Source organism: Sus scrofa, chromosome 13 (genome assembly GCF_000003025.6).
Source record: "Sus scrofa isolate TJ Tabasco breed Duroc chromosome 13, Sscrofa11.1, whole genome shotgun sequence".
NCBI classification, from domain to species: Eukaryota; Metazoa; Chordata; class Mammalia; order Artiodactyla; family Suidae; genus Sus; species Sus scrofa.
In genome coordinates, this window is record NC_010455.5 from 69,500,693 (window position 1) to 69,514,790 (window position 14,098).

General features: G+C 39.0%; 1 protein-coding gene across 2 annotated transcripts in view; it reads right to left on the reverse strand.

Moving 5' to 3' along the window:
- Window positions 1-14,098, reverse strand: part of NR2C2 (nuclear receptor subfamily 2 group C member 2) — a 112,841-nt gene that overhangs the window by 35,895 nt on the left and 62,848 nt on the right. For both annotated transcript variants that reach the window (XM_005669805.3, XM_003132387.6), the window contains one exon: window positions 7,986-8,096. In XM_005669805.3, coding sequence (XP_005669862.1) covers window positions 7,986-8,096 — 111 coding nt within the window. The remainder of the gene's footprint in view (window positions 1-7,985; window positions 8,097-14,098) is intronic.

A 14,098-nucleotide genomic window follows, 5' to 3' on the forward strand; every position in this document is an offset into this window, starting at 1 on the left:
GTTAAAGGATCCAGCATTGCCACAGCTGTGGCACAAGTCAGCAGCTGCAGCTCAGATTCAATCCCCGGCTTGGGAACTTCCACAGGCCATGGGTGTAGTCATAAAAAAACAAACACACACGTGACAGAAATGAAGAATGCCTTGATGGATTCATAAGTACAAATACAAATTTGCTTTTTTGGGAAACAAAACAAATACAAAGAGCAAAACCCAGAACAGAATATCCAAGAACTATGGTACAATTGTAAGAGATAACATATGTATAACTGGAACACCAGAAGGAGAATGAGGACGAAATATGTGAACTAATAATGGCTGAGAACTTTCCAAAATTAATGACATATACCAAACCACAGAAAACAGCAAGTGGAACAAATACTCAAAAATTACATCTAGGAGTTCCAATTGTGGGCTCAGTGGTAACGAACCCGAGTAGTACCCATGAAGATGTGGGTTCGATTCCTGGCCTCACTAAGTTGGTTAAGGATCTGGCACTGCCATGAGCTGCAGTGTAGGCCACACGCTGCAGCTCTGATTTGACCTCCAGCCTGGCCAACTTCCATATGCCACGGGTACGGCCCTAAAAAGACAAAAACAAAACAACAACAACAATACATCTAGGTATATCTTATTTATAAGGCCAAATACAAAGATAAGAAGCTTAACACTCTCTGTTGAAAACGAAGGAAGAGTTCCCATCGTGGCTCAGCGGAAATGCACCTGACCAGTATCCATGAGGATGTGGGTTTGATACCTGGCCTTGATCAATGGATTAAGAACCCGGCATTTCTGTGAGCTGTGGTGTAGGTCGCAGACGTGGCTTGGATCCTGCGTTGCTGTGGTTGTGGCATAGGCCGGCAGCTGCAGCTCTGATTCAACCCCTAGCCTGGGAACCTCCATATGCCACGGGTGTGCACCTCCCCCACCAAAAAAGTGCTCCATTCTTCCCCTACCTCCTCACTTTGAACGCAATGCAGTCAGGGCACTGAATTAACTGAAAAAAAGAAAGAAAGCGAAAATAAAGAGATTTCTTTCTCATTCCCCCTTTCTGTTAGAAGTGGGAGGGAAAGCCACCTCACCTATACTGAAAAAAAAATTAACATTTAGAGCTGATTCCTTTCTTTTATTTGGGGGGGGGTGCTTTTTGCCATTTCTAGGGCCACCCCCGTGGCATATGGAGGTTCCCAAGCTAGGGGTCTAATCAGAGCTGTAGCCGCCGGCCTATACCAGAGCCACAGCAATGCAGGATCCGAGCCATGTCTGCAACCTACACCATAGCTCACGGCAACGCCGGATCCTTAACCCACTGAGCAAGGCCAGGGATTGAACCTACAACCTCATGGTTCCTAGTTGCATTTGTTAACCACTGAGCCAAGATGGGAACTCCTAGAGCTGATTTCTTTTTAGAAACCATGCAAGACAAAAGATAGAGCAAAATATTTCAAATGTTGTTTCAATAAACCATCAAACTTGAATTCTATATTTTACAAAAGTATCCTTCAAAAGTGAAGGAGAGTCCATCAGTAGATGAAATGGATCAACAAATTATGGTATATACATAAACGTAATATTACACAGTCATGAAAAAGAATGGCATACTGATGCATGCAATAACACGGATAAATAAACATTATGTTAAGTAAAAGAAGCCTGACACAAAAGGTCACATGTCATATATGACTCCATTCTTAAGAAATAAACAGAACTGAGAAACTGAGACAGAATGTAGATAGCTACTAAGGGCTATGGGGAAGTAGGAACTAGGGAGAAACTGCACAATGGTAAAGGGTTTCACTTTGGACTGACGGAAATATTTTGGAACTAGAGAGAGTTAGTGGTTGCCTAACATTGTGAACTTATTAAATACCACAGAACCGTTCACTTTTTTATGTAAAAATTTTTTTTGGCCACTGCAGTAGCTTGGTGTGGGATCTCAGTTCCAGACCAGGGCTGGAATCTGAGCCACAGCAGTAAAAATGCTGAATCCTAACCACTAGCCCACCAGGGAACTCCCTGAACTGTTCACTTTTAAATGGTTAATTTTATGTCATATGCATTTCAAGAAAAATCACTTTTAGAAACATGACAAACAAGTCAAGGTGGAATAAAGATTTTCTCAGACAAATACTTAGGAAATTCATCACTAGCAGACATGCCCTGTAAAATGTGTACAAGGTTTTCTTTAGGTAGATGGTAAATGATACAAGTCAGAAACTTGAATCTACATAAAGAATGGAAGAATACCAAAGAAGGAATAAGCAAAGGTGAAATTAAATCTTATTTAACAGTTAAAACTAAGTAATAACAGTAACAAGGTACTTGGTAATTACAGCAATGTATGTGGATAAGCAAAATCACAGCAATATCACAAGGGATGGGAGAGAGCGACTGGGGACACTCTGTGCTAAGGTTCCCATTATATGTGAAACAGAGTACCATCAGCTGAGGATGGATCTAGATTAAAATGTATACGTACGTGGCTCAGTGGTTAACGAACCCGACTAGCATCCATGAGGACGTGGGTTCGATCATTGGCCTCACTCAGTGGGTTAAGGATCTGGTGTTGCTGTGGCTGTGTCGTAGGCCGGCAGCTATAGCTCCGATTAGACCCCTAGCTTGGGAACCTCCATATGCCGCTGGAGCGGCCCTAAAAAGACAAAAAAAAAAAAAAAAGAGAGAGAGATAAAATGTATACTGTAAACTCTAGGGCAACAACTAAAAACATTTGTAAAGAAGTATATTTGATACACTAAGAAAAGAGATAAAAAGGATCATATAAGTTGCTCAGTCAAAACTAGAAAATGCAGGAGTTCCCACTGGTTGAAAAGTAAATGAGGTAGCGGTACAGGAAAGGATGGAGAAAAGAGTACTTTCTTATAATTTTGTTTATTTGATTTTTTTTTTTTTTGCATTTTTTTTTTTTTGCAATTTTTTTTTTTTTTTTTTGTCTTTTGTTGTTGTTGCTGCTATTTCTTGGGCCCTCCCGCGGCATATGGAGGTTCCCAGGCCAGGGGTTGAATCGGAGCTGTAGCCGCCAGCCTACGCCAGAGCCTCAGCAACGCAGGATCCGAGCCGCGTCTGCAACCTACACCACAGCTCATGGCAACGCCAGATCGTTAACCCACTGAGCAAGGGCAGGGACCGAACCCGCAACCTCATGGTTCCTAGTCGGATTCGTTAACCACTGCGCCACGACGGGAACTCCTGTTTATTTGATTTTTAAAAATTTTTTAAATTCGTTTTTGGGTTTTGTTTTGTTTTTTTTTTTTTTTAGTTTTATCTGTAATTTTTGACCACGTCTGTGGCATGCATAAGTTCCTGGGCTAGGGACTGAACTTACACCGGAGTAGTGACCTGAGCCACAGTAGGGACAACCCTGAATCCTTAACCTGATGATCCACCAAGGAATAAAAAACAAACAAACAAAAAAAACCCAGAATATTTTTGTTATATATAATTATATATGAACAGAAATGCAAATTACGGAGTTCCTGCTGTGGCACAGCAGAAAAAAATCTGACTAGTATCCATAAGGATGTGGGTTTGATCCCTGGCCTCGCTCAGTGGGTTGAGGATGCAGCACTGCCGTAAACTGTGGTGTGGGTCACAGACATGGCTCCAATCCTGTGTTGCTGTGGCTGTGGTGTAGGCCAGCAGCTATAGCTCTGATTCGACCCCTAGCCTGGGAACTTCCATATGCCATGGGTTTGGCCCTAAAAAGCAAAAACAACAACAAAAAGAAATGTAAAATATACGTAATGAGGTATCACTTCACTTAGCAAATGGAAAAAAGATTAAAAGTGTGTGTGTGCGTGTATTTTTTAATATAGTAAAAATAAATATATAGCTGAGTGTGTGGGGAAAGGGTCACTCTCACACCAGGCTAGTGGGTGTATAAACTGGCAGAACCCCTTTAGAAGGCAGTGTGGCAACTACTGTCAAAATTACACACATCACACCTTTTTTTTCTCAGCAATACTACTTTGAGCAAATGAGTCTAAAGAAATACTCACGTGTCAAAATTAAGCAGGCAAAAGGTTATTTATGGCAGCATTTACAAAATGGGATGTCAAACTGCCACTCAAGAGAAAGAGGCAGCTCTTTCTGTACCACTGGGAACCATCCCAAACAAGAGTAAGTGCAGAACAGCGTGGGCAGAATGCAGACAGGTATGTAAAAATACGCAGAACTGTTTCCATGTGTGCTTGCAGGTGCAGATGCAGAGCCTATCTCTGAAGAATAAATAAGCAGTATGGTAACAGTGGTTACTCTTGGGAGAGGCATGGGTGATGGCAAAGAGGAGGGAGGGGGACTTGTCTTTTACTCTGTCTCGTGTGACTTTGTTACGGTGTGCACCTATTACCCATTCAACACGTACAAACAACTTCTAGGAATATCAGAGTGAGAAAGGAAACACCAGATGTTTGTGGATGGATTAAGGACAGAGAACAGGTACTGGCAGCTCAGAGGAGGATGTGCAGGAATAAAGAGCTGGAGAAGACAAAAGTAGGGAAGTGGGTGCTACAAGAGCCCAAGATGCACCCCCCAGGGACTGTAATAAAGATGTCAAACTTTTAAAAAACATATAAACAGCAGAAGTCTTTACTAGTAACATGTGAAATCTCAAAATATAAAGTAGATTTAAAAAAGCATTTTATCATATACACATATTTTCAAGCTCAAATGTAAACATTTCCTTCAGTCAAACAATGAATACAATTATGCTCTTTTGAACGTGAAATGGGGACTATGAAGGAGCATCTCAGGGAAACCTTAAAAAATCCACAGAGGTAGCAAAAGAAGCTTCAAGTCAAGATCTGCCCCAAACAGAATGCACGTGGCAATGTAACACCAGTGACCGCCAGCATGTCAAATTTGGTATATGACATGTTCAAGTGTGTTTTCTTTTAATCTATCTCAACTGCTTTGAAAGCTGGATTAAAAAATGAAATTTGAACATAATGTCTGTACAGTGTAGGTAGCAATAAAGAACACTGTTTGAAAACTACCAGCCTAGAAAGAATGCATATGATAAAAACCCATGAAATTTACTGAGAAGCTGGACTTTGTGATTGGATGGCTAATTATGACTCCTTTCATCTCTTCCATCTCCTCACAGTTTCTGCCCCAGACCTCTGTACCTAAAAAAACAGCAGCTCTCAACCCCAGTCACAAGGCCACCTCCCCCACTCTGAGAACTGCCATCCTTCCCATATGGCCACAAAGCCCTTCTGTATTGATTAGGATGACATAATGCTGATGGACACAAGTCTATATATCAGATCAGCTCTCTGTTGGTTTGCATAACTAGATATGTTGGTCTTGTGTTGCCCAGCAACTTAAAATTTGCTATCATTATTAAAAACAATAAAAATACATTCTGGAATGTGAGAAAATAGCTATAAAAGACACAGTTGGGAAAACTATATTTTAGAATATGGACTACAGATTTTGATAATGGCATCTTCAATATTAAATTTCCTCATTTTGATAACTGTACTGTGATTATGTAAGGGAACATCATTTTTCTTAGAAAATATATACTGAAGTATCCAGGGCAGAGGCGTGATGTCTCCACACTATTCTCAAATGATTCAGAAAAAATAAACATAACAAACATTCAGAATGCTACAGCAAACAAGTAGTGAATCTCTATAAAGGGTACAGAGGATTCCCATATATTGTTTTTTCTAAGTTTGAGTTTATATGAAAATAACACATTAAGAAATTATAACATAGGAGTTCCCGTTGTGGCTTAGTGGGTTAAGAACCCAACATAGTGTCTGTGAGGATACAGGTTCAATCTCTGGTCTTGCTCAGTGGGTTAAGGATCCAGCATTGCCACAAGCTGCAGCAAAGGTCAGCAGCTACAGCTCCAATACAACCCCTAGCCTGGGAACTTCACATGCTGCAGGTGCAGCCATAAAAAGGAAAAAGTATATAATAAATAAAAATAAATTTAAAATTATAACACAGATTTTAACATTTATTGATATCTACTTTCAATAGGTTCACAGGCATTATTATCTCTTAATCCTTTTATAAGCCTATAAAATAGATACTATTACTGTTGTCACTTTATAGTTATAGATGTTATGGAAACTTTCCCAGGGTCACACAGCTGAGTGGAAACAAGATTTCACCCTAAAGACTATTCCATTCAGAGTCAAAAGCTCCTACATGTTGCACAGCCTGTCACCACTAATGAATAATTTTCCCCTCACAACCTTATCACAGAAGCCACTATTTGGGTTTAAAGCACTGTTATTCATTAAAACATCAGCAAATGTATTCTCTTCCCAGGCATTAGTGAATTAGAGATCCATCACTGAAGCCACGGCTAGAAATGAAAACTTCTCTGAAGCCATCAGCACCATCATCAAGAACCCAGAAACCATCCTATAATCATAATTTCCTTTAAAAAAACAAAAAACAAAAACCCAAACCTTAAAATACAGTCAGTTCAGGTGCACCAACTTTACTGACAGTTCACAATGAAAATATTTTACACAATATTTACTATATATAAAAGTGTTACCATTCCTAGAGAAACTAAAAGCTCCACATCAAAGATCTATTCTATTCTACAAGCCTTCTGCTCAATCAGTCTTACTGCATTCTAGTCAGGACAGCGGCTCGGTATCAGGTTCTCATCTGTTCTCTGATGGCTTTGAAACCATGATCTAACAGCCATGGTTAAATGTACAAAGTTAGTTCCTTTCCCAGAGTTGGGAGAGCTATGGAGGTGTTAGGATCCTGATCCACTTCCAAGTCATAATCAAGAAATAAGAATAAAATAAAAGAGAAAAAATAATTTAACTAGACAAAGTTTCTAATTCTGAGGAATAGTAAAACCTCATTAATATTGGACCCATTATTTCTGAATTTCCAAACATTTGGATATGCGTTTCCCATTTGGTCTGAAGTTTAAAAAATGACAAGCATACAAACTTCTGTACTTATGATAAACAATTACGAAATACAGACATAATGGAAATGTTATTTTTAACAACTCATTTCTTTTATTAATTAAAACTTTTCTATGCTTAGCTGGTAATAAATACTCCATAAAAATCATTTTAAGAGTGGGCAACACTATAGAAATTTAATTATTATAGCATACTATTCACTTATACTGAGCTTGAAATAAACTGTAAATGAAAGCAATCCTTTTACTTATTCACTCAAATACCTGTCTACCTGGTATTCTCTTAAAATAGTTACATAGTGTTTTTTCTGCTGTCCATTTCTCCTCATGTTTTTCTGGTTTGGCCTTTTCATTTGGCTTTATAAATCTTTAATCTATGTGTGTCATCAATAATCTTCCCTTCTTCCTACTTGTTGACCACGACTTCAATACATATACCTTCTCTTTGTTCAATGGGCCAAAGGCAGGTTCAAAGCCCTGGGGAAGACTCAACTTCCCACAAGTGAATATCAATTAGTTAATAACAGTAATACTAGTAAATAGCAGTTACTATAATCAGTACATATTGAACAGTATTATGTGTCAAGCATAATTCCAAGCACTTCACAGGCAATATCCATTGATTCTTGACAATAACCTTATGAAAGAAGTACTACTACAATGTACATTTTCTAAATGAAAGAAGTGAGGCAATGAAAAGTTAATTTTCCAAGGACAAAAAAGCTATAAAGTGGGGCGTGGATTTGACTTCAAGTGGGGGCCCATACTCTTAACTACTAGGACATACTGCCTCTCTATTTGGAAGAACGTAACTTCATTCCAATAGTTTGAAGTGACAGTTTAGACTTTTACATTAAAAGTAAATAAGTTAGCTCAGAACACGTCAGCGTTCTCTTCTTTTATGTTTTAAAGAATAACCAAGGTGATATGTACTCGATGCCCAAGAAGCAGAGCTCCTTAGTGAAACCCTTAGGCGGGTTTGGTTTTGGAGAGTATATAGGTGAGGCAGGGCTGCCCTTGGGCAGTGGCTGAAACCAAGTGGGACTAGTGCAGGTACCTGAATGCGCTGAGGTGAGGCTACCGCAGAGTCTGTGGAGATTATCTGGATGCGCGGGGAGGGGCTGGTCATCCCTGGAGATTCCGGCCGAGAAGTCTGTGTACGTGGTACCTGTGGGCGAGAAGTGGCCTGGATCACAAGGGAGCTCAGAAAGATGTTCAGTAATGGCCTGAGGAATGTGTCTCTTGCTTTCACTGTGGCTTTGAGTGATGAATTTGTGTGGTTTGGGATGACAAAGGAATCAATGAGATACTGCCAGAGGATGATCCTAAGAAACAGCAAAATAGCTGTTTCTAACATAGAAAATGCAAGGAAAAATGAAAGGCATTTTTAGGTCTGCTCTGCTCTGCACAACATCAATAAAATAAAAAGCTACAGTAACTTTTTAGAGACAATCTTTGAACTTTTTCACTATCTCCAAAGCCAGCTGTAAAGTATTCCTTTAAAATGACAGTTTCCAGAAGAAAGTCTTTCATAATGCTGTAAAGGATGGCAAACAGAACCAGAATTACAATGGAAACTATTGGGACTAGTACTTATAAAAGAGTCTAGCAACCTCCCATCCCCACTGGGATGAAACTGGAAAAGGTTCATCAGTGACACAAGGTCAATACCCACCAACGTCAAGGTTCAAGGTTATGAATGGTCACCTGAGCACCTGAAGTGAGAAGATATCATTCTTCCTGGGATAAAAGTATATCATAAACCAAAGCTTTTCTAACTTCCAAAAAAAGAGGAAAGGAAGCAACATTTTTCAGTTCATTCTATGAGGTCAGTATTATCTGATACCAAAACCAGAGAGACATCACAAAAAAAACTACAGGCCAATATTCCTTATGAATGTAGATGAAACAACTCTCAACAGAACACCAGAAAAATCAATCCAGAAGTATATAAAGAGTTATACACTATGATTAAGTGGGATTTGTCCCGGGAAGACAAGGTTGTTTCAACATATGAATCAAACACCATATTAAATTAACATCATATTAAAAGAACATATTAAAAGAACAGAGGACAAAAGCCATACGATCATCTCAATCAACATAGGAAGCATCTGACAAAATTCAACACTCTTTCATGATAAAAACACAACAAACTAAGAACAGATAAAGAGTATCTATAACATACAGCTAATATAATACTTAATGATGGAAGACTTTAACTTTCTCCCTAAGATCAGAAACAAGAGAAAGAAGAGTGCTTTCACCTTGTCTACCTCTCATCATACTGGAAGTTCTAGGCAGGGAAATTAGGAAAGAAAAAGAAAACAAAGCAGTTAGATTTGGAAAGGAAGAAGGAAAACTATTTGCAGATGATACAATCTTGTACAAAGAAAATCCTAAAGAATCCAGAGAAAAACCATTAGCGCTAGTAAATGAGCTACAAGGTTGCAGAAGGCAAGATCAACATATAAAAACCAGTCTTCTTTCTATATGTTAGCAAAGAGCAATCAGAAAATAAAATTAAGGAAATGACCCCACTGACCATAGCATCAAATACAAGAAACTACCTAAGAATAAATTTAACGAAAGAAGTGTAGTATTTGTACACTGAAAACTGTACATTGTAAGACCTAAATAAATCTTTATTCTATGAGTATTCATGAATCAGAAGATTTAATATTGTTAAAATGTCAATTCTACCCAAATTGATCAACAGATTCAATAAAGTTGTTATCAAAATCCCAACTGCCTATTTTTCATAAATTTACTAGCTCATCCTAAAATTCATGGAAATGCAAGGGACCCAGAAGAGTCAAGACAATCTTGAAAAAGAACAAAGTTGGAGAACTCGCACTTCCTGGTTTCAAAATTATTATAAAGATAGAGTAAGGAGCTCCCTTCATGGCTCAGCGGTTAATGAACCCAACTAGGATCCATGAAGATGTGGGTTCAATCCCTGGCTTTGCTTAGTGGGTTAAAGATCTGGCATTATTGTGAGCTGTGGTATGTTGCAGACATGGCTCAGATCCTGTGTTGCTGGGGCTGTGGCATAGGCCATTAGCTGCAGTAGATTCGACCCCTAGCCTGGAAACCTCCACAAGCAGCGGGTGTGGCCCTAAAATGCAAAAAAAAAAAAAGAAAAGAAAAAAAGGGTAATCAGGAGTTCCTGCTGTGGCACAGTGGAAACGAATCTGACTAGTATCCATGAGATGCGGGTTCAATCCCTGGCCTTGCTCAGTAGGCTGGGGATCCAGTATTGCCATGACCTGTGGTGTAGGTTGCAGACATGGCTCAGATCCTGCATTGCTGTGGCTGGCAGCTATAGCTCCAATTCAACCCCTAGCCTGGGAACGTCCATATACCATGGGTTCCGCCCTAAAAAGAAGCAAAAAAAAAAAAAAAAAAAAGATACAATAATCGAAAGAGTGTGGCAATAGCACAAAAACAGACACACAGACCAATAAAACAGAACAAGGAGCCCAGAAATAACCCCTCACATATACGGTTAGGTGATTTTCAACAAAACTGCCATGACAATTCAATGAGGAGAGAATAACACGTTCAACAAGTGGTGGTAACATAAAATAATGACACTGGACCCCTACCTCATGCTTTATGGAAAATAATCAACTTGAGAGAATTCTGGGAAGAAGCACCAGGAATATCTCCCTACCTAAATCACAATTGCACTGGTGGAATCTGTCTGATACAATTATTTTGGAACTCTGGAGACTATTGGAGGCTTGCAATTTCTAGGGGAAGCCATGGACAATAAATCACACTTAATTTTCGTCAACTTCAGCTCCTAATAGAGTAGCAGCTACCCACCCCCCAACCTTTACCCTAAAGCAGGCAGCTATGGACATGTTCCAGAAGCATCTTACACATAGCTTGTGGGAGTAAGGGTGGGCAAAAAGGGCCCTTGTCCTCTAAATACTGAGGATCTGTAGTTCAATTGCTGACTGCTTCCTCTGATCCCAGATGTGCGGACAAAGAGTAGCATCCATGGTTATCGTACTTCCCCCTACTGTTACAAGTTCCTCCATCTCTGGCTGAACTGATTTCCAAGGGACTTAAAGGACCGGATCATTTCTCCCTTCTCCCTATTTCTTTTCCCTCTTCTGAGAACCAGACATAAAAAACAAGGAAATATAAAAACAACTGCATATATAGGGAAAATTAGAAAGTGACTATACATGCTTCAGGGAAAGACAAATGTTTAAAAATGACTCTAGACGACCTTAAGTTTACATGTCACGAAGCTCCTTGGCACAGAAACAGCTTTTAATGCCACCATCAACACAGTAACAAAAACCCCCAGCAAATAACTAGAAAGGAAGAGAATCTGATTTCCAGTTACCACATTGTTAGATTCAAAAGTCCAGTTTTCAACAATAAAATCACAAAGCATACAAAGGAATAAGAAAGTATGGTCCCACTCAAAGGAAAAAAACAAAAAACCTGCCCCCCTGAAATCATCCCTGAAAAAGCTCTCATGTCAAAGCTACCTTAAAACAACTGTTTAAAAGATACTCAAAGAACTAAAGGACAAGATGTGGGAATGACAGAAAATAATAATGAACAAAATAGAAATGCCAATAGAGAAAAAAACTAAAAGAAACAAACAAACAAAAACTTGAAGAAGAAAATACAATAACTGAAATGAAAAATTCATTAGACGGATTCAAAGGAAAAAAAAATTTTTTTTTTCAAAATGGCTGTACCTGCAACATAAGGAAGTTCCTGGGCAGGCCTATGCCACAGCCACAGCAAAACTGGATCCAGACTGCATTTGCAACCTATGCTGCAGCTAGCAGCAATACTGGATCCTTAACCCACTGAGTGAGGCCAGGGATCGATCTTGCAGCTTCACAGAGACTGCGTCAGGTTGTTAACCCACTGAGCCGCAATGGAACTTGACCAAAGGAAAATATAAACAAGCAGAAGAATCAGTAAACTTGATGGGAATTAGTCTGAGGAAGAGAAAGAAATTAGATGGAAAAAAGTGACCAGGGTATGAGGGGTCTGCAGGACACCAACAAGCAGACCATTGTGGGGTCTGGGGGAAGAGACAGGGGTGGGTGGGCAGAGAATACTGGAAAAAATAATGGCTGAAAACTTTTCAAATTTGATCAAATACATGAACATAAACATCTAAGAAGTCACCAAACTCCAAGTAAGAGAAACTCAATACATATATGATCAAACTTTCAAAAGACAAGGAGGGACTTCCTGTCGTGGCGCAGCAGAAATGAATCCAACTAGGAACTATGAGGTTGTGAGTTCAATCTTTGGCCTTGCTTAGTGAGTTAAGGATCCGGTGTTGCTGTGGCTGTGGTGTAGGCTGGCAGCTGCAGCTCCGATTGGACCCCTGGCCTGGGAACCTACATATGCTGCAAGTGCGGACCTAAAAAAGACAAAAGACCAAAAAAAAAAAAAGAAAAAAAAAAAAAGACAAGGACAAAGAGAAAATCTTGTAACCACTAAGAGAAAAGCAAATTATCATATACAAAGGACCCTCAATTAGATCATATGCAGATTTCTCATTAGAAACTTTGGAGGCCAAAAGGCTAATATAATTAAAGTGCTCAAAGAAATGGCAAAATTGTCCTTTAAAAGTAAGGGAGAATACATGGAGTTCCCATCATGGCTCAGTAGTTAGCGAATCCGACTAGGAACCATGAGGTTGCGGGTATGATCCCTGGCCTTGCGCAGTGGGTTAAGGATCCGGCATTGCCATGAGTTGTGGTGTGGGTCACAGACGCGGCTCGGATCTGGTGTTGCTGTGGCTCTGGCGTAGGCCGGTGGCTACAGCTCTGATTCAACCCCTAGCCTGGGAATTGCCATATGCCATGGGAGCGGACCAAGAAATGGCAAAAAGACCCAAAAAAAAAAAAAAAAGGGAGAATACAGAAAAGAAAATCATGGACTTGGAGAATAGACTTGTGGTTGCCAAGGGGGAGGGGGAGGGAGTGGGGTGGATTGGGGAGCTTGGGGTTTATAGATACAAACTATTGCCTTTGGAATGGATTAGCAATGAGATCCTGCTGTGTAGCACTGGGAATTATGTTTAGTCACTTATGATGGAGCATGATAATGTGAGAAAATAGAATGTGTACATGTATGTGTAACTGGGTCACCATGCTGTACAGTAGGAAAAAAATTGTATTGGGGAAATAAATATTAAAAAAAAGTAAGGGAGATTAAAATACAAAAGGAAAAAGTTAAAAGAAGGAGAGTATTCTAAAGGCAGAGAAAAACAAAGAGTTAATTACAAGGGAATCCCCGTAAGGCTACGATTTCTCTCTAAAAAAAAAAAACCACTGTGGGCTAGAAGGGAGTGGGAAGATACATTCAAAATCCTGAAAAGGAAGGAGAAAACTGTAACCTAAATACTCTAACCAGAAAGATTATCATTCAGAATAAAAGGAAATATCAAAAAAAAAAAGACAGAATAAAAGGAAAGATAATTTCTCAGATAAGCAAAACCTAAAAGAATATAACAACACTAAACCTATCCCAAAATGAAAGACATTTGAAAGATCTTCTCTAAATAGAAAAACACATTACACAAATTAAAAAATAAAAAATAATTTGTGCGTGTATGTGTGAAAGCAATGATAACTACAATGAACAGCAAAAGGATCATCATGAAGATGTAAAAGAGGGCATCAAAATCATAAAATGTGGGAGAGGGAAGTACAAAAAGGTAGATTATTTTTTTAGAATGTGTTTGAGTCTATAATGACTACCAGTCTAAAGCAAGTAGACACAGTAATGGGTTAACATACTTGAAAAATAGGGTAACCACAAATCAAAAACATGCATTACACATTCTTTCCAAGACCACATGGAATTTCTCTAGGATAGACCACATACTAGATAAAAAGCAAGCCTCAACAAATTTAAGAGGATAGAAATTATTTCAAGCATCTTTTCTGACCACGATGGCATGAAAACAATAAATCAACCAAAAAAGAGAAAGAAAAAAAAAAAGATTACATGGAGACTAAACAACATGCTAAAAAACCCAAGAGGTCAATGATGAAATCAAAGAAGAAATAAAAAAATACCTGGAGACAAATAACAATGAAAACACAACTATACAAAATCTATGGGATGCAACAAAAGCAGTTCACAGCAATAAAGGCCTTATTCAAAAAAAGA